General features: G+C 45.5%; 1 protein-coding gene across 7 annotated transcripts in view; it reads right to left on the bottom strand.

Moving 5' to 3' along the window:
- The window catches only part of TOP3B (DNA topoisomerase III beta), a 636,381-nt gene that overhangs the window by 192,129 nt on the left and 423,526 nt on the right, over window positions 1-20,726 (bottom strand). For all 7 annotated transcript variants that reach the window (XM_069619981.1, XM_069619976.1, XM_069619978.1 and 4 more), the window contains one exon: window positions 6,821-6,926. In XM_069619981.1, the coding sequence (XP_069476082.1) occupies window positions 6,821-6,926 (106 nt within the window). The remainder of the gene's footprint in view (window positions 1-6,820; window positions 6,927-20,726) is intronic.

The raw sequence follows: 20,726 nt of genomic DNA, 5'->3' as shown, positions 1-20,726 counted from the left end.
CTAAAATCAGACATCGAATCCAGCGTCGACGTTTCATCATTCCAGTCTATATACATCGCTACCTGTTCTTGCAACTCCCGTTTTCTCTCCTTACTAATCGCACTACGGGTCACTCTAGTGAATTCTCTTTGTCCCGCCCCCTCTCCTCTCGCATTATCTTCTCTTCTTTCAGTGAGTTCTAGTTCAATAGGTGGAGGTGCGGTTGGGACAGAAGCAATATCTTGGGAGGGAGGTGCGGATGGAACAACGGGAACGGGAAGTGACTGCTGCAGCGCTGGAGTTGCGGGCCGCAGCGCTGCTGGCTGGCTAATGGGAGGTGCTGATGGTATGATCTGTGGCTGTGCTGGGATCTGAACAATAGGGAGGGGCTGAGCAATTGAAGGGGGCTGAGCAATAGACACTGGTGCGGTCTTTTTAGTCTCTCTCGTTGGGCGCTCTTGCCTTGTTTCAGTTAATATTTTGCTTATTAACTCATCTGATGAATGCAACTCTTGTTGTGGATATATCTTGTCTATACTCAACTGACCACATCTGTCTGATCTTCTCAAATTTTCATCCCACTCCTCCTCCTGCCTCTCTTTCACTCTTTCTGTTTTTGACTTATGCCTGTGCACATTCTTCTCTCTGCTTTTCCAACAAAGCATAGCTTCCTTTCTCCAGTCTCTAAGGACATCAAATGCCGCAGGGCGCGTTTTCTTTTTCAACAGCATTTTTTCTAAGTAATCTATCCTCAAAATCTCAAAACTCCTGTGATTCGGCCATTGTAAATCTTCTTCGTGTCTGGTTTGCCTATGCCAAATTTCACAAAACATTATCGCCCCTACACCATACTTCATATACATCTCATACACCGGCGACCTCACGGGTGGCGCGACCTGGCCAGTTTCCAAAGATTGCCTACGGCAGTGGAAAAATCCCACTAAGCAGGTGGACAATACCCCAGGCATGTTTTAACCTTACCCTTGGCTAATTAACCTTACGCTGGGCATTTGATTTTGCAAAATCAACTCTCAACCAATATCAGGGTTACTTCGAATCGGGGCACGACTCACCTGATCAATCAATTTGCCTTTTCAAGACGCAAGTCGTACGTATACTGACGCAACCAATAATCGTTGCGTCTGCGTATCTTGGATCACTCTGCCTCGTTTCGGGACCCTCACCTCCTTGTTCTCTGGCCGGACACGTCGATCAGGGATCAGCTGTGTACAGATAGGCAAAGGAGTCTCATCACTTTCATAGGGGTGCCCCGAACACCTCTTGATCCCGGCTCGACCGTCTCGTCCTCGCCGTTTTCCTCGCCTTCCTTATATTACAACGTACACAATGGAACAAGTGGGGGTGGGTCCCTATTCGGGTGCCATTTTGAAGTGGCCCCTAGGGGACCCTCGCGTATGGAAACAAGGCACAATCTCCACACACAAACTGATACACCAGACACGAGGTTGTATTCCCAAAAGCTAGGGTTTATTGCAAAGCAAATAGTCTGTTGGCCAACTGGGTCTCACGCCCCGCGACGTGTGTCTCCAGACCCCGAGGGACGCAAGAGAGCGAGCATTGCACAACATTTACATATATACAAAACAGGCATCTTACAATCAGCGGTGACACATTCAATACCGCCCATAATCTATTTCCTTTGAATTGGGTTCGATGATTGACAATTGTGACGAGTAGGACACCTTCAGACATTTATTTAGCAACAGTTTGCAATTTCGTGAGCCTGCAGACACAATTCTTTGATTTAGAGAACACATTGCTCATGTTCCTGCAAGCAAGCTGCGTGCAGGGGAGAGACACTTTCCAGGCCTCGCTATCTTCTAGTTTATATTCGTGTGCTAGGGGTCAACTCGCTCTACAGGGCTCATGGAAGGGGGGCCACAAAGGAGAGCATAATTCAAGCCATTAATTGTTCGTTTCTAACATTTCTACCGCATGAACGACACTAGCTGGCACCTGTGTATTGATTAAATGCCTTGTTGCTTACTTCCAAGGATTTGTGAGGGAGGAGACCGGGCATTTCTGTCTGGGTCGGCTGCGTTATGTTTCAACAAGTATCTCGCGGCCTTGCTCTTTGCATGAACAATAATATAATAGTGGAACAGAATAGGCTTTCAGCAAAGCAGTTTCAACAGAAGGCAAGAAGCGAAAGTTAAAAACAAAACGGCGATTTCTATCACTTCAAAATGGACGCACTTTAGTCAAGCTTATGAGTTTGTACTACTAATACCGAACACATGAGGTGGTTGGTCTTCGGCCAACAAAATACATTGCCTCTGTTATAGAGGGGTAGCTACTTTTTCTGGACTGACATTCCCTTCACTACAGCTCTCCTCTCCCGTTTGACTGGTCTGACCACCTGGCTGTTACTTTCAACGATCTGCACACCACACCAGTCAAGCACCCCCAGAAGAAACCCAGAAGACAAAACTTCAGGTCCTTCAAGAACTTCCAGTTGGAAGGCCTCGCCAACCTCCAGCTCACATGGACCGTACTGCGAGACAACTGGAAGCACTCAATGCTAGCCTCCATCGACCGAAACGCGCCTCTGAAACGACACACCTGCAAACCAAAACTGTCAGCACCCTGGTACAAGCAAGAGCTCAACCTCAGCAAAAGAGTCATCAGGAAACGAGAAAACCTGGTGCTAGGCTTGGACCGCAACTGACCTGGAAATCTGAGCAACCAGACAACAACTAATCAACAGATTCAAGGCCTCCTACTATCAGGATAGCATTGTAGAAGCAGACCATAAAAGCAGAGCCCTCATCAAAGTGGTCAAGCACAGCGTCAACCCGCTACCCGACCCTGCCATACCATCGGGAAATCCACCGACATCAACACTTTCTTCATCAACAAAATCAGCAAGATTCGCCATCACATAGACAACAGCTTTTCATCCACAGACGCACCTCACATGTCCCTCCTTGCGAAATCTCCACACTGTGTATAACATTCAACACACACTCTACACAGGACCGGATAGAAACCTTGGCTGCCCTCAAAGCCACATCGTATATAGACAACATCCTCCAAGCATCAAGGCATAAATTAGTTTTAAAAAATTGATTAGCAAAGTTTGCTCATTAAAATCTTCTTAATTAGCAAACAGACCCATTTGATTAGTAATGTTGTACTAATATTGTTAATGTCACCAGAAGTAATTTAAGACATGAAAAGAGCAACGATACAGCAGTTTTGCATACTGCCGAATTAAGGCATTAGTAAGAGGTGTGAGGCCTTGCAAATTCCTTAAAATTCAGCTAGAACTGCAAGTCAGGCAACTTAGTTTATCCATTCGAGATAAATGCACTCGACCCATAGCAACGGATGACAACAAATTTAAATGCGATTTCTGTAAAATGGTGCATGTCACTAAAAACACTCTTTATGTTTGGCACACTGCTGCCACCCAGAGGCCAGCCATGCACCGTGACATTTTTATTTGACACTGCAAAAAAGTAAATGTTAAATAAAAGTTTCAAACATGCCTTGCAAATGGTACTCTCCTTCATAAAATCTACTCGACTATGCGAGTGGGCGCAAAGATTTTGCGAGCCCTGGATGAGTGTTTGTAAAATGTAAAAGGCCAGCTGCATTAATGGACACAAATAAATAGATATGATAAAAAACGCTCTGAAAACTGTTTGGCCAACTGTCTCCTCCAGGTGCCAATATATAATTCAATCATAATTCTAAAGCAAAGTGAGCTCTGGGGGCTAACTACAGTGTATGGTAGTGCTGTAGATCTGTAGAACAGACTACATGGAACTATTGATCACTATAAACATATTGTTAGCTTTGTGTATTCATTATGCAAAAGGAAAGAAAGAGACTAAGCGGAGAACTTGGCAAACTAGGTGGAATATTGTAGTTTGTGGTCATCTCACGTTCAGGGTAGCTGGTATAAACCAATAGGGTGATAATATATAATGCCAGGGAGTATGGGATCGCTCATGGGTTGAGCACCTGTTGCACAAATGTATGCAACCAGCAAGTTACAGAACTAGGTTTGCCATCAAAAGCATTTGAACGTGTTATGTAAATTTTCAAAAGTGTTCACTTGTCAGTGTGATGCTATGAGATTTAGATACACTATCTTAAACTTTACTGTAAAGCATGGAGATGCAGTGTTTTACAGTATCAATACTGTAATTATGCAATATGTAGCAACTAACATTTTAGTAATGGAATTACATGACTGTCTTTTTAAAAGAAAATATAAAGTTAACACATGTCTTTGCCAGACAGGATATAGAAAGCGTAATAAAAGTAGAACTAAAAGTATCATCCCTTTTTCTTCTGGTTTGCAATTATTTGAAAAATAAATGTTTGCCTAGCAATCCCACGCAGGTCCTTGGCACCTAAGATTGGAGGAGATGATTACTGCTGCACTTTCCCTCCATCAGCACTTGAAGTGAACAGAGATAAGAGGGTGAAGGGAACACAGACAGCAAGAGAGGAATGCAGGGCAAGCTGTGCTTCATTGAACATGGCAACTTAAATAGCTAGCTTTGCTACACAAGTGCCAATTTGATTAGCAAACCTACAGAATTGCATAGCAAATTGCTATGCGACACTGCTTATTTTATGCCTTGCAGCATCCATCCTCAAGACCCTCACCGCAGAAGCTCTCCTTCCCGACCTGGAGATCATCAACATCTCCCGAACTCAAGGCACCTTCCCATCGGCACTAAAGACAAGACAAATCCACCCTCTACTAAAGACACCCAATCTGTATCACGACAACCTAGGCAACTATCACCCCATCACCCATCTTCCCTTCCTCTGCAAGATCGAGAAGGCGGTAGCAGCGCAACTGCAGCAACGCATAGACACTAACCATCTCCTCCAAACCTACCAATCCAGGTTCAGACTGTGATACAGCACAGAGACGGCAACCATACAGGTGGTCGACGACACCCTCAACATCCTTGATGACAGCCACCCCTTCCTCCTGCTTCTACACGACGTTGCAGCGGCTTTCGACATATTAGACCACCAGGCACTACAGACACCCTACATCAGCGCGTGGGGATCAGCGACCTTATGCTATGCTGGTCCAAGTCCTACCTCGCCAGCAGTTTGTTCAAATGGACTACTATAGATCACCAATGTTACCGTCAACTATGGAGTCCTGCATGGTTCCATCCTTTCCCCTTTGATCTTCAATCTATACATGGAGCCGCTGGGAGCCCCCCTAGCCACACACAACATACACATCCACCAAAATGCCAACGATACACAGTTATACCTCAAGATCGACTCCATTTAGGACATCCGCAGGTTCAAACCTGCCTCTCGCTGATCCAGTCTTGGATGTCCAGTGCATACTTGAAGCTCAACCCCTCCAAGACCGAATCCCTACTCCTCCCAAACACTGCTGAACACCCAGACATACAGACCTGGCAATCAACCTGAACCCTGAGGGCTTCACACCCGAGCTCAGCTCCTGTGCCAAGTCCTGGGGTTCCACATCGACAAACACCTATCCCTCACGACACACATAGCTAAGAATACTCAAGACACCTTGGTATCCGCTCTCCCTCCTGCAGAAAGTCAATCCCTTTCTCCCTCTTGACAGCTTTAGATCCACTGTTCAAGCACTGGTCCTATCCCACCTGGATGGGGCCAATGCCCTCTGTGAAGGCCATCCGTCGTCCTCCCTTATGCCCCTTAGAAGTGTCCTACACGCGGCCGCACGCCTCATCAAGGGTCTACGCAGATATGACCACATCACGTCGGCCCTCATCGACCTTCACTGGCTCCCACTGCACGCACAAATCACCTTTAAGTCCTGCTGCAATGCAGCTACATCACAGAGAAACACAACATCTCCAGCAGACAGCGCATTACCAGAAGCCAGGACACAAGCAGACTTGAAATCCGCTGTTGAAAAAAGGAAAGGACCAGAAAACAAGCCTTCTCTGCCTACGCCCCAAGACTATGCAACCTCCTCCCTGTCAGCATCAGACTCACCCCCACACTCCTACAATTCAGAAAATAACTCAAAACCCACCTATTCAAGGAGCCTCTTCTCCTCAACACATAGGCCGTCACATCGCCCCCCCCCCCGCGCTACCAGACTCGCTGAACACTGCCTGCCCCTCTCCTCACCACTACCCTGTGCAGCTGTACCCCTCCTCTGTCCCCCTCTGTATCTTACCCCTGCTGTATATCTGTTCTGTTACATCTGAAAAGCGCTCCCTTATGCATCTGTACTGTTATGTACCTTAGTAAAGCACTCCGTTGCTTCTCAAACCTAAGTCCACGCTCAATAAATACCATAATAATGATAATAATCGGGATAACTGGACACAGCACTATCATGAAATCCATAGGCCTGCTCCACTGAGCACCATGCTCTGCTAATATCTGGGTTATCACTGAGCGCACAAACCAGATGTGTATAGCACCATCACAGAAAGGATGAGTTATAAGATCACAGCACTATTAGTGAGCCCCCGGGCCATATGAGCACAGCCGTACCACTGAGCCTACAACACAGCATAGTACAGTACAGCATCATCACTGAATCAGCTGGCCAGTAGCCTACAACACTATTACTGAGTTGAGGGAAGCAGCATACAGCACCATCTCTCAACCACTAGGACAACTGCAAACAGCACTTTCACTGAGCCACAGAAAAAGCTCTGCACAGCACCATCACTGCGCCCCTGGGCCAAATGTGCACAGCACACTCTCACTGAGACCTGGGAAAAAGTTAACCACAGAGCTACATCTGAGCCCTTAGGCCAACTGTCTACAGCACTATCACTGAGCATCCAGGCCAGCTCTACAAGTTAATGCATACACATACCTAGTTCTGGCTCAGTGGCAGACCTCATGGGTGTGATTGGCGGGTGGTCCCCTGCATCACTGCCTTTCCTTGGTCGGTTGAGGCCTTCTGACAGCAACGCCTTGACCTGTGGCATATGACAAGAGGAGGTAGAGGTTTAGGTGACGACGTGACAAAATTGATAAGCATGCAGTATCCTTTAACTCTAGACATTTGTAATTTGAAAATCAGTGCTGCTTTGAAATGCTTTTCCTGGGAGTGCAGTATTAACAAAACAAGGTACTCACCAGAAATAGGAAACAAACCTTTTGCTTTCTGTAAGCAGCAGTAACAGGGTACAAGACAAGTATTTTCCATTTGGCTCCAATTATCTTGAAGAATTTCCCTTAGTATAGCTGAGTTGTCCTATAAATTCTGAAAGGATTTGAAGACGTGTTAGGAAAGTTTGCTCTTGGAGCAACTTTTCCTCCATATTCTATGGACCCCAAACATTTTTGTTTTTTAATCCTGTCTTGACTTTTTACAGTGAAGAGAAGCCTTCAGCTTCACTTCACAGGCCTTTGGCTCGCGTTATCGGGAAGCTGACTAGTCCTCAGACTGTCAGTACTGGGAAACTGTTTCCCTTAGTCTTTTGACTTGTTATCCATTTTGGGTAAATTTTTAACATTGCACAATACGTCTTCCAATGCAGTGCAATGGGGTTTCTTTTTTATAGCCCTAGATTACACTCAAAGGAATGTTTTGGTTACTTTACATGTGCCGATAGACAAACTGATGTCAGCTGTTTCATTTTCATGGTTTTTACAGTACATTTTGTTAGCCTTCTCACATTTACCACGCTTAGCTACTAACAGTGGCTAGTGTCCTAACATGGCTGTGCCACCAGGTATATCATTTGTTCTTTGGCCAATTGTCTTCTTCCTGCCTTGCCAGGTAAATACATTTATGGGCATGAGGGTGTGTGCGAGTGTGCGTCAAGTTTCGATGCTCACCTGAGTTTTGGATAAGAAGAGGAGCCCTGCAGCGATTTATAGTCATTAAATCGAATGTAAAAATGTCTAAAGTCATAATGTCTAAAAAATAATGTCAAAAAAAAAAAGAAAAATCGAATTTCTTTTTTTGGTTGCTTTTTATTCGAAATGGGATGGGGGGGTTCCCCCCAAACCCCATTTTTTTTACCCCCGGAACCCAAAAAAACATGTAAATAAAAAAATAAAAAATTCGGCATTTTTGTTTTCGACATTATTTTTTCGACATTATTGTAATTCGACATTTTTTTTCGATATTATGACAGCACACCCCCTGCAGCCATTCTCCAGAGATTCAGCGAGGAGTCAAAAGTGCTGCCGTGCCAAGAAGACTTGTGAAGAAACTGGGGACACATCCGGAGAAGGCCTGGCAATCAAGTTTTGCTGCAGCCCCGGTGGAGCCCTGTCTGGCTAGTGATCTTTAGAAATCCTTTGGTGGAGCTTCGACCCTTGGAACCAACCATATTTCAAACATATGCTTGGTGTCCTGCAATTGGGAGCCTTCTGAAGTGTTCCTGGACCATCCAGTGGACTGACCAGCTCCCATTTGGGATAACACTTTGGAGGCATCGTCCTGAGTGTCAGCTCGATACTGGGAGGATCTGCAGCTTGTCTTGCACGAGTCCCTTCAGTGAAATGTTGGCGTTCCAGCTTCAACGGGCCAGAGACAGAAGGCTGATACCGTCCGCAACATCTGTGTCCCCTGCTGTCGGCGTGCATTGGTGACAAACGCTGGAACTGGCTTTCCCGTGTCTGGTCGTTTGCATAGAGGAGGAATGCCTTGGTGTGAGTTGCATTCTGTGCCCAACCGGGACATCTCTTCAACACACAGCTCCTAGGCACCTGGGACTGGAAGAGATGACGGGAAGGCTGACATCCGGCGACTCTCTAGTGACTTGCCTAGTCTGAGGAGAAATAAGAGTACGGGGTAAGTTACAGCGGGTGGTGCGTTACAGCGGTACTTGCCTGCACACCTATATCCCCCTTTAAAAGGTTTTGATAACTTCTGAAAGCTTTTTAACAGTTTGGCTTGGGCGCAACTTGTTGCCGAAGGCACACCGAAAGCTAGAAACAGTCTGACTCACCAGTATAATACTTCTGACTTTTGGAACCTTCCTCACATCCACAGGACCCCTCTCCCTCATTTGTCTCCCAGTTACTAAAACTCTTGGAAACGGTCAACTTTTGGGCACAAGGCCCCTTGCAACGTAGGGTTGGACGGTTTAAGTGAGGATTGTTATTCCTGTGGACTGCCAATGCAAATAATTACTTACCTTACCTTGCAAGCATTGTGTGAGGGAGAGGGGGAGTTCATTGATTATTTGGCACTGGCTACTGTGATTGTATCTATGCATTTTACTCTTTTGTGTTGTGTGATACTACTTGTTCGTAGTCCGTTTCATAGTGTTCTTTGGCCATAAATAAATATTATATTTTTATGACTGATTGTCCAAGAAGTGTAATTATTGCTTGCTTCCCTTGGGAACGCATTGTGGACCCCTTACCACACTCACTAACTCATGAGACTTAGCCTTGGCCACTCTCCATGCTTCGTTGATTGGTTTGGCTAAACTCTCAGAAGTTGCCCCCTGTTCACTTTAAGTATGGTGGCCTTCTACACATCTGTCCACCAGACTGTAGTGTAGAAATCCAGTATTAACAAGACCCCACCTCCAATTAACACCGTAATTGACCATGGATAAACTACACAGCAACCTGCAACCTCACGGCTTACCCTGGCCCTGCCTTACCTCAACTTTATTCTGATCTGTTAGCAGGGTTAGAGAATGATTAGTGTACAATTAGCCTCAACTTTGTACAGCTATCCCGTGCTCCCTCACAAGGTGTGCGCTTAAAACGTAAAGATAAATTATCTCCACTTTTAAACTGGGAGTCGCCCCTGACCCTTATACTAGAATTCAATTTCGTTTGTTGATTTTCCTAACTTGATTAGTCCCCAAACTTGTCCCTTGCTTTTTGGCGTTTTAGGCTTTTTTACTGTCGGACAATTTTCCTGAGGTCCCCTACAGCTGCAACTCATTCTTTTGTGTGCTACTCTCCAAAGCCGATATGGCTACCAGGCAGATGTGATCCAAGAGCACCCCGTTTTGTATCTGTGAGGTATTTATTACTGTTAAGTTGGATTTTCAGAGTCAGCCTTGTGGACTGAGAGGCCATTCTATTCTGGTGAACATGGAAAGACACTACTGTCTAACCAAACTGTATCTTGGTTGTGTAATTGAGCTGCAAGACTTACACCAAGAGTGTGTTAGAGTTGTAAAGGGTTCAGTTAAGCACACACAGAGCACTCTTAATAATATAAGTTAGGCCGAATGTAAAAAAATACAGTCATTAGGCCTTAGACAAACAATTAGCAATAAAAAAATCACTGGCAAGTAGCATACTACACATTCACTTTTGATGTGCTCTGCTATGAGCAGTAACACTTTTATTTATTTATTTTATTTACTATTGCATTTGTTTAGTGTGCCTAACCCTCAGGCATCTGGGCGCTTGACTTAAAGTGGTTACATGAGAGTTGCTTAAGATATTCATGTCACTGGTTACGTACGAGCGACGTAGTTTTTTGAATACTTTGTACAATAGGAAGTGCAGACGAACTCCCGGCAGCCAGGTGCTGTGGGTTCTGAGCAGGCAGTAGCAGTGACAAAGGATTGCATAATTAATATTAATTGTACAGTTGTGCAGGCTTGCGAGGAGACAGTCAGAGCGTGGGCATAGTTGGGGTGTTGTAGGTGTAGTAGTTGCTTGGGTTTATTTAAACACAAATAAAACCATAGCAAGAACTGTAATATAGCAATGTCAGTGACTAATGAACAAGGCATGTAGCCATATTAGAGAACTAATATGTAGATCAGAAAGTAGTTAGAAATACAATTGACATCCTCAAAAAAAAATAAGGCACTACACTGTATACAAACCTTCCCTAGTGTGACTAATCCAGGGAATGTGTCCCTTTTGCCCCCAGGGGGAGCCACCCCCTTTGGCACTAGGGAGGAGAGCTTGCTATACAATTCCCTCTTTAGGTGACCAAGCAAACGGGATTCCACTGGGGATAACCCTCACTCACTGTGGGGACACAGAATGCTCACGTAAAGATTCAATCCCACCTCTCTTTACTTCAGAAGCTTCAAAGTGGATGGCTTGGTTTCAGACCTGTATTTGCAACCGCCTTCTTGCAAACACCAGGAACAATGTTATTGTCCATTTTATCCCAAGAAGGAACCCAAATACACCTGGACACCAGCAGAAGAGAGACCGCCGAAGAGAGAGAGGCCGCCGAAGAGAGAGAGAGAGAGGCTGCTGAATAACCAGAAACGCCAGTCTGCGTGTGCGGGCTGACGAGGGAGTCCCTCCCGCACAGGAAGGAGCAGAACGCAAAAACACTTTGTTAATCTGGTGGGTGAAGATTTAGGAAAGCCTGCAGAACGCTGCCACTTGGTGAAGTGGCAGAGATCTCAGAGAGCCCAGGGCCACCGAAGCGGGAGACAGCAAAGCTACACCAGGAACAGTGGGGAGTGTCCAGCCGAAGCACCGTATGGAGCCCTACTGCCCTGAAGCAGAGAAGCCGACAAAAGAGGAAGAAAACCAGGCAGACCGATGCGTGGTCTCAAGGGCAGTGCCACATCGGCCAAAGACCCAGACCAACCGTGCCGCTGAATGAGAGGTAGCAAAAGCGGCTGGGGGTAGTGAGGCCAGCGCAAAACCCACATGGGGCTGCAATACCCAACCTCCCACGAAGGAGTGAAGAAACAGAGAATGCTTTTGACACTGTGGATCAATATCTTCTCATTTCTTCCCTTTCCACTTTAGGTATTTCTGGTTCTGTTCTTGAATGGTTTTGTTCATATCTTTTGCAACAAACCTACTCTGTCACCTGGGCTGGACACTCTTCTTCCTCACTCCTTCTTCTCTATGGTGTGCCCGAAGGCACGCTACTCAGTACTTGTCTTTCCCCCTTTATACCGATGACACCCAGATCTTTTTATCTTTCTCTTCTTTTGATTCAGCGTTGCACTCTACTGTTTCTGTCTCTCGGCTGTTCAGAACTTGATGTCCCCCACTTTCTGCAACTTAATCCCTCAAAAACGGAGGTTCTGTTTTTCCCCTTGTCTACAATTTCTCCTACTTTACCCAGTTCCATGTCATTTCATAGTGGGATGTTTTTTCGCAGGGTTTTTCACACTGGATTTTTTAATGAAAAAACAAATCAAATTTTGTATTTTTGGGCTAGTCCTCCCTCCAAATCCCCCATACCCTTTAATGTTTTATATATTCCCGAACACCCACACCACATATATATTTTTCTTACCCCCCTAAAAAAACCTGTGAAAAAACATCCCGCGATGCCCTTTACACCCACTGTCATGATCTCTGCTTCCAAAAGGTCAGGGTTTTCCCAACTCCCTTGGAAGCAGATCCATAACCAAGGTTCCGAGGGCCAACCAGTCCCAATTGGGACCTTTTGGACCCAGTCCTGGCACCAGTGGCACCAGGCTCATAAATGTGCCCAGTCCCAGCGCTGGAAGCGCCGGGCTCATGATGCTTGGGTGGACTTACCTGCAGCAGACCATGCTGCTTACTTGCCTGCCAGCTGAGCCTCTGATCCTCTTCTGTTTGGAACTACTTTTCCTGTTGGGTGGGGCAGGAGCCACTCCCTAGATTCAGAACACTGGAACTCTTCTGGAAAGCAGGAACTCTTTTCTTACCTAGGCGTGGCTGTGGAAGGAGACACCTAAGCACTACAGGAGGCTATTTAAACCACACCCGGTGGATGAATCTTGCTTTGCGTTATTCTGCATCCTCTGCAGCAGAACGCTCATCGTGTCTTCTGCATCGGATCCTGGGCCTAAGGAAAAAGGCTTACCATCCTGAATCCAGTCTTCAGCAACACCTATAAAGACAAGAAAGAACAGGTTAGCATTCCGGCATCTGAAAGACAAAGGCTTACCTACTCTTCGTGCGCTCCGGAGGTCTTCACACTGCATTCCGGCATCTGAAAGACAAAAGCTTACCGACTCTTCGCACGCTCCGGAGGCCTTCGGCGCTGCATCCTGCATCTGAAAGACAAAACAAGGTGCGTTTAAAGACATTGGGGAACTTTGATACTCATGTGCCATTACTCCTTTCCACATCAACCCCAGTGGGTATTCCGGCACCCTGCAGCCGCTCCGAACTCGTACCTGCAAAATAAAAGACAGTTAGAGCGCATCGTGAAGCAGGCAACAAGCGCTTACTTACGTGCTTCCAAGCGCTTCTATTCATCATACGGACTCCATCTTCAACTCACTTCAGCCCGTCATCCGCCATCGCCGGAACCTGCAAAACAAGAGACATCATTGCTAAAGACTTTAAAGACAATAGAATTACTCGAAACTTACCGTTCGTGCAGTAAACGACGGACAGCAGTCCTCTGAAGTCAAGAGGCCTGCGCTACCGATCCAGTGAAGAAACTGGTTACAGCACCCTGCCCCGAGGCAGATGGAGAGCTCGGCATTCACTTACCTAAGGTGAGAGCGTTAACCTTTGGGGGTCTACAGGAGAGCAAAAAAGGGAAGAGATAGGGACACCCCAATAACCCCAGTTCATTAATCCCATATTTTCTGTCTGCAGACATCTTACTCTTGAAGTCAGGCATACAGTGCACAGAGGTCCAGCCCAAAGAGCCAACCGGGTGCTACACATCACCTTTGAAGATACGGTAGTCGCCCAGTCAAGACCGGCGCCTCTGCGAGAATCAGGTGAGCGTTACACCCTCCCCCTCTCTTTTTCTCCATCCTCTCTCTCTCCTTCTCACCCTCACCGGGCAACCTCTGCGTTATCTTTGATCCTTCTCTCTTCATATTTCCTCTATTTCTCGCTCCTGTCGCTATGCTTTGTTTAACATTCGCTGCGCCCACCCTTCTCTTTCTTTTGACGCTAAACTTCTTTTCTCCCTCTCCCTCTCGTCTATTCCTGTATTGATTACTGTTCATCTTTACTGCTCGTCCTCTTTTCCCTCTTCGTTCCATCTATAATTCTTCTGCTCGTCTTCTTTTCTCTTTACCCCCTAGATCTTCCATTTCATCTTCCCTTCTCTCAATTTCACCATTTCCCTTAGAATCTCGTCTCTTGTATCACTTCGATTGTCTTTAAATGCACCCATGGCTTGGCCTGCCCTATCTTTCCTCCCCATTTTCTTTTTATGTCCCTTCACGTCCTTCATGATCTAAGAATCTATTTCTTCTAACTGTTCCTAAGCCTCCCTGTACCTCGTCTCGTTTCCGTTCTTTTTCCCCCGTTGGCTCCTAAGCCTTGGAATGCCCTTCCTCTTTCACTTCTCTCCTCTTCATCTCTTTGCATTTTTCAAATAAATCTTAAACTCAATCTTCTTTCTTCTCTTGCTTCCTAGAAGTAAAATTCTTTCCTCGTCTTTTTCTCTGCTGATGTCACCTGTATTTATTTGTATCATTTGATTGTACTTTAAAAAAAATATGTTTTATTGTTCAGCAGCTCTGCCGAAAGGCACTGTATAAATTTAATAAAATACAAATACAAATGCTAAGGGTGAGCAGGCCACAAGCACATGCTGGGTTGCACGAACAAACACCTCCCACCAAGGAGTGGAAAAGCAGTGTGACGAAAGGGGGAGAAAGGCATTAGCCCATGCTAGGCTGAATGTCCAAATATCCCAGTACTAGTGAGAAACAATCTACCAAATAGGACTGGAGAGGCCCATAGTCCAGAGAGGACTAAAAGGAGGAGTACCCCAGAAGGGGGTGAGCGAAGCAACTACTACAGTAAGGCCGACCAAGCCCGTAGTCCACATGGGGCGAAGAGATTGGTTACCATACAAGGGGATGAGCGAAATGACAACCAGGGCTGGCAAAGCTCGTAGCCTGCAAGAGGTGAACAATTCAGACATAATAACCCATAAACCTTGTTGCAAGTGTGAATACCAATCTATCCAAGTCCAGAGGACATTTCCCAGGAGAAGGGATAAAGAAAAGACAATTTGCACTATTTGACAAAGACTTATTTGCAACCACACTTTTGTTTTTGAACTTGGATATTTAACCAAGAACTGAAAGTTATCAGAAAAACTCTTTCGTGGGGGGCCAGAAAACCAGCCACCAAGAAAACTCACAAGGGGAAAGTTACCAGATCCTAACCGCAAGCTTAGGATTTCCTTTTCTGTCTTTGTATAGTGGTAGGGCATATAGTAGGTTAGAACAGGCTTGGACCGAGGACAGTATTTATTAGTGAGACGTCCTGACAAGCCCCCACTTGTTATTGTCTAGTGCAGAGACCCCTTCATGGAAACAGGGTTAGAGAAGTTTTTCTTTAATTTCCTCAATAAAGAAAACTGTAGAACCTTGCCCTCTGCTCCGCCTCCTATGAATGAATTGCCACACTAGCAAAAAAAAAAAAAAAGAGGGTGCCTACTGCCTGTTAGGGAGAATTCTAATTCCCTTCAACCTTAGAGACCCCAGCTCTTTTGCTGGATTTTAGGACCTTTTCATTTTGACCCTGAAGAGAACGAGACCTTTTTCTCACTCTCTCATGTATTTTTATCTGATTTGGATTATGTGTTTTCTTTGTTTTTGGTGTCTGACTAGCTCCATAGGCATCTACGTTTGTATGGTGACACACAGCACCTTCAGTACACTGTCACAGAGAAATCCTTGGAGATTTCACACAAGGTTTAAATACCTTTTCTTGGGTGAAATACCGTTCGCAAGAATAGAAAAGCCAAATTGACTTTACTTACCTTTTCTCTTTGTAGGTCCAGCACACTCCATTTTATGTGGAGTGCTGGGGGGATACTTAGTAGCCCCTTTGTCGTACTTACTCATGTAACATTTTTATGTTACCCTCACTGCTTTAAATGGCTGGTGGCAGTGGTTTAATGTGTCTACCATTGTGCTTTTCTACCACAGGCTGAATACTCAGCTGCAGTATAGCACCCATGGGTGCCCATTTTGTCAAAATGGACCCAGTCTTCTTGTTTCGCCATTTCTTGTTTGTGAGATCCTTCTTAGGTTCTACTCTGTGAGCCAAACCAGGTTTGAGCGCTTTGTTTGTTTTTGCCTTTGGCGGGCTTCAATACTGAAACCCGCCTCTGGCTCCAGTGGGTCTGAAAGCGCAGGAAGTCAGGGAGGTGCCCGAAACTCCCGTCCTTTGTCTCCATGGTTACCTGAATGCACCCAGTCCTGATTGGCTGGCTGGCTGTGCTTGCAAAGCAGCCACCCTGTTGTCTGAGTGACAGCTAGGCTGTGCATGAATAGGAGAAACCCGCTTAAAAGGCGAGGCTTCTTGGACTGAAGACCGAGTCGACCACTGGGAATAACAACCCAACGAAGAAACCGTGAACAAAGCTTGCTGCATCCTCCTGGACCGTTGAACTGCCCGGTGAAGCCCTGCTGCTGTGCTGAAACTCCTTTTTCTGATCAACAAGAGAAGCTCTGGACTGAAGGACTTCTCACCTTGGGTTAGTGGGACCAACTAACCCCGAGGCAAACTTTGCTGGAAGGCCTTCCCCAACTGGCCGTACTTCTTTGCTGCTGATGGAACCGAGTGCCAGGGGTCGAAAAATCTGTAGTCTAGTGCAACGTCTGTAAACCGGCCAAAAGCTCCAGGAGTCTCCCGAGGACCCTCCCGAAGCAGGACGACCCAAGCGCGAGTCACCTCACCAAAGTGCTGGACTCAAGGAGTAAAGGAAGCCCAAATGGTGTCCAAGATCCGGAGTGGTGCGGTTTACCAGGCGCTGACACCGCAAAGTGCTGCTGAACCGAAGAATGCCAGTAGCTGCCGCCGACCTTTGAATTGCTGTGCTGGAGTCCCCAAGACATCCCTACCTCTTGTCCCCACGACTGAGGCCCAGGAACAAAGGATCTTGATCACTGCAACCAGACAGAAGCAAGGTACTGTTCTAACTTTGGTATACTTACCTCATTGTCTGTAGCTCGCTCTTCTCAGTTGAGACTTGCAGTAGGTGCGTTGTCTAGAGTTGATTGTAGCTCTAACTTTCACAAGTGTAACAGCTTGTGGCCCAACAGTGATTTTCTAAAACAAACCCTCTAACTTTGTGCAAGACTTTTTGTTCTCTAAGAAGTGCCTCAGCTCCATAGACTTTGCACCAATTGACTTTGGCTGTCCTGGCTCCCTGCAGACGCTTCTATTCGTTTGACTTTGAATCTTACTGTCCCTCATAAATGATGCATTGGTTTTTAACTAATATTGTTGGGAAAGATTTTTATCTAGACTTCATTGTAAGATTTCAAAGTGCTCACATGCTCTGAGAAGCAGTTTAACCAGTTTCTTTCCATTAACCGTTCCTTTCTGCCAACCTCAGAATTTGACAAGTACAAAAGTGATATATAAATGCCAATACTGTCCTCATTAGTGAAGTCACCTCAGGATGAAGCAGTGTGAATGAAGCATCTCTAAAGAGTATCTACTTGCTGGACTTGATTCTGAGAATGCATTTTGAAGTGTATTTTTATTGTTGCACATTGCCCTTTTTAAAGAATGCTTATTTAAAACTGACCGTTAAATAAATCATTATTTTACTAGAAAACCTTGAATGCAAGTGTTATTTGGATACTTGTATTTGTGAATTTCGATGCTACAGCTCTACAGCTCACATTTACCCTTCTTGAGATAGGTCTGGCTGCCACAGGGCTACTACCTCAATTCTTGTCCAACACCCACTTCCCAGAGACCCCTCACCCAGGTAATCCTCCCGCACTGGTCCTCCCCCCGGAACTGGATCCAAAATCGATGGCCGTGTACTTACCACCTGTATGACAGATCCCTGGGGACTAGCGTTTGAGGCACCTTCAGGTTTCTCACAGTAAAGGGTGTGTGGCGAGGAAAGAAGGGTTTCCTCGTGCTGGCCTATACTTCCCTGTAAAATTGGCATTTACAGGGGGAATGGTACAAGGGTGCTGCATTAAGGAGGCTAAAGGATCCGCGATGGCTGGTTTGAATGGCATATTATGCTCGACTGTAGGACCCTCGTCCATTTTGTCAGTGAGCTCATACCCCTGAAGAGGTGTAGTGAACGCCTTTAACCTAAGGGTGTTAACAACCCTGTGAACCAGATCCCTGAACTTAATGTTAGCATGGGTATAGGTATAGGGCTTGTTTTGCTGTAACTCAAGGTCTGGAGCAGTATCCAGATCACCAGAGTCTTGTAGACCCTGAGCTAGGGCCAATAAATCGGCCTGGTTGTTGAAAAAAATCAATGCCGCGGGCTACCGTGTACATGGGTCGTCTGAGTCCTCGGGGTCATCGACGCCAAATATGGATTGCATCGAATCGACCCGATCTTGACAGTGGCGCAAATGAACCGTTGCTGACTGTTAGTGCCAAGGGCTTGAGAATAGGTTTCAAAGCCAAAGCTTTCGATGCTGAAGGTTCTTTCGTCACTGAGGGACGCTCAGATAACCGATGGTGTCATGGGCCTCGGCCTTATGGCCCTCCAGCGACCTATGTCTGGCAGGTGTGACGCCCGACGGTGCACCAAGTGCCGCTTTTGTTGCCAATGTTTGCGTGTCAGGGCCGCAGCTGCACCTACAGTAGCTTCTCTCAAACATTTCAAGCATTGAAGTTTTAAAACGTTCCCACTCATCCCGAGTGGTCTGCCCCCGGCGAGGGCTTACCTCGTTCCAATAACGAGCTGGACTTGCGTCTAGCGGTGGTGCTGCTGCTTCTTCTTCTTCTTCTTCCACAAGGAAGGCGATGAGGAATGAGCTAAATTCTTGGTCTTCTTGCAATGTCGTTCCTTCCCCTTGTCGCGAGTGGGCTCCTCAGTCTTGGCCTCCGAAGATCAGACACGTGACTGCGCCGGAGACTTGGTGCACGTCAGCCCAAGGCTTGTTTTCCGGCCCTCTCATGTAGGGATTTCAGCTGCATCTTTGCACACGACGTGCAGGCCTCTGTGTCATGACTAACACTTAGACACCATAGACAGATGTCGTGGGGGTAGGTCATAATTTTGGCCTCGCAATCACGGCATCGCTTGAAGCCCGAAACCCTGAGAGATGACATTGCATCACGGTTTTCAAAGAAAAACGTACAAATAGTACAAAAAGGACAATGAGTAACTCGAGTCGTGTTCCTGATGACGCATGTAAGCGTGCAGGAAAAGGAACTGAAGCATGGGGCATAGTGACGTAATTATATATATATAATTTGCAAACAGGGAAAAAGAATTTCCAGTTCTCCCAGGGAGGGATGGCACTCGCGGCAATACAAAAAACACTAGTGACAGTCACTTCCTCAAATCAAAACCAATGCAGTGTAGAGTTGAATTCATTATCCAGTTTTATTGGGCATCTGCCAGATTTAAAAGCGCATAGTATAACGCGTTTCGCTGCCTACTCGCAGTTTGTTCACGTACAAGTGAAACCCACAACCATCTGTGTTAATATAAGTTTACAAACAATTAACCAGCCTCTATGGTTCTTTGTGCCGTTTGTCCTTTGTCACTTTCTAGTACTAGCTAAATGTATAGCTTCAGTGAGTCGAGAGTAAAACACAGCGGCCATTTTGTAAGTGGCAAATTTGCCTTGTATAGTAGATGTATTATAGCCTAAACCATGTTAACAGGATGTTTATTACTGGCAAGTATAACCCAAGTGGGTCAACTCTTTTATAAATCTGCCAGAGTTGCAACCAATGTCCCCTTCAAAAATGCACATTGATCAAGAGATTATTAATTCTGAATAGAAAACATATAATCCTAAAATTCTTCATTTTTCATTTTTGCTTTTACTTTTACTTGCACAGTGCACATGCCTGAAAATTCAATTGACAGGCTATGATTCGATTTGAATGTTTGCAGCTGGTTGAATATAAGCAGAATAATAAAGTGCTAAGTGCTCAAAAGTGTTATGTGCTAAAGTGCATTTATTGCTATATAAAGCAATAAGAATAAAGTGCCAATGCATAAAGTGCCTAATTTAGTTAAAACTAATTTCTGCTATTAGGTCTGCAAACATAGATATTTAAAACAAACCACTCAGTACAAAAAGCAATAAAATCAATACAAATATGTGCACCATTATAGTAGAATAGGATATAGAACAATTATGCAATATAGGGGAAATAACTATGTTTAAAAGTTAACCTCTTAATTCAACTTTTAGACTGGACAACCATAGATTAGAGACTGGCAATAAAAACCAGTCTCTAATCACAGGAGTTGTGTGTGTGTGTGTATATATATATACACACACACACAACGCCTGATGTCACTTCAGGAAGCCGACGATCGAGAGCCGCTCAAGACGGATCAACAGCCAAGTCGAGGTCCACTACGCCCTCTGCCAAAAAGTTTCCAAACAGCAGAGCTGGATGAGGGATATCTATCATGAGGAGGAATCTGCGGGAGAAAAACAATTTGTTGAAACTTGCATTAAGATGAAACCCACGTACCTAATAGTCTGTTATAATAAGAAATTTGTTTGCACTAAAAACTATATATCAGGGGGTCTTGATGGAACGACATTAAAACACAAAACACTTGTCTTTTTTGAATTAACTTTTAGCTTATTCTTGCAAGTGTAATCATATAAACAAGATAAAAGGAGTTGCAACCTCACTTGGGTTCTATCCAGGAGTAGTATAGCATAGCTGAGCCAGGAGCAACTCTCATGACCTATCTTGGGTCACCCAAATCAGACACGTATACATTGAAGAGGCGGTGGGCTAAAGGGCAGCCATGTCTGAGAGCCCTGGCAGTGGGAATTATCTCAGAAACTGAACCCCACTTATCGAGCCTGACCTTAAGCTTGGTGTCAGAATGTAAATGCAACGAGATGGACAGGAGTGGGTCTGGAAAAATCCAATTCCTTAATTTAGTCCAGAGCCTAGACCTGTCCACCATGTGC

The sequence above is a fragment of the Ambystoma mexicanum genome, chromosome 10 (assembly GCF_040938575.1).
Source record: "Ambystoma mexicanum isolate Mex_15411 chromosome 10, UKY_AmexF1_1, whole genome shotgun sequence".
NCBI lineage: Eukaryota > Metazoa > Chordata > Amphibia > Caudata > Ambystomatidae > Ambystoma > Ambystoma mexicanum.
Note: the sequence above shows the minus strand (reverse complement) of the source record. Positions and strands in the feature narration are given on the sequence as shown.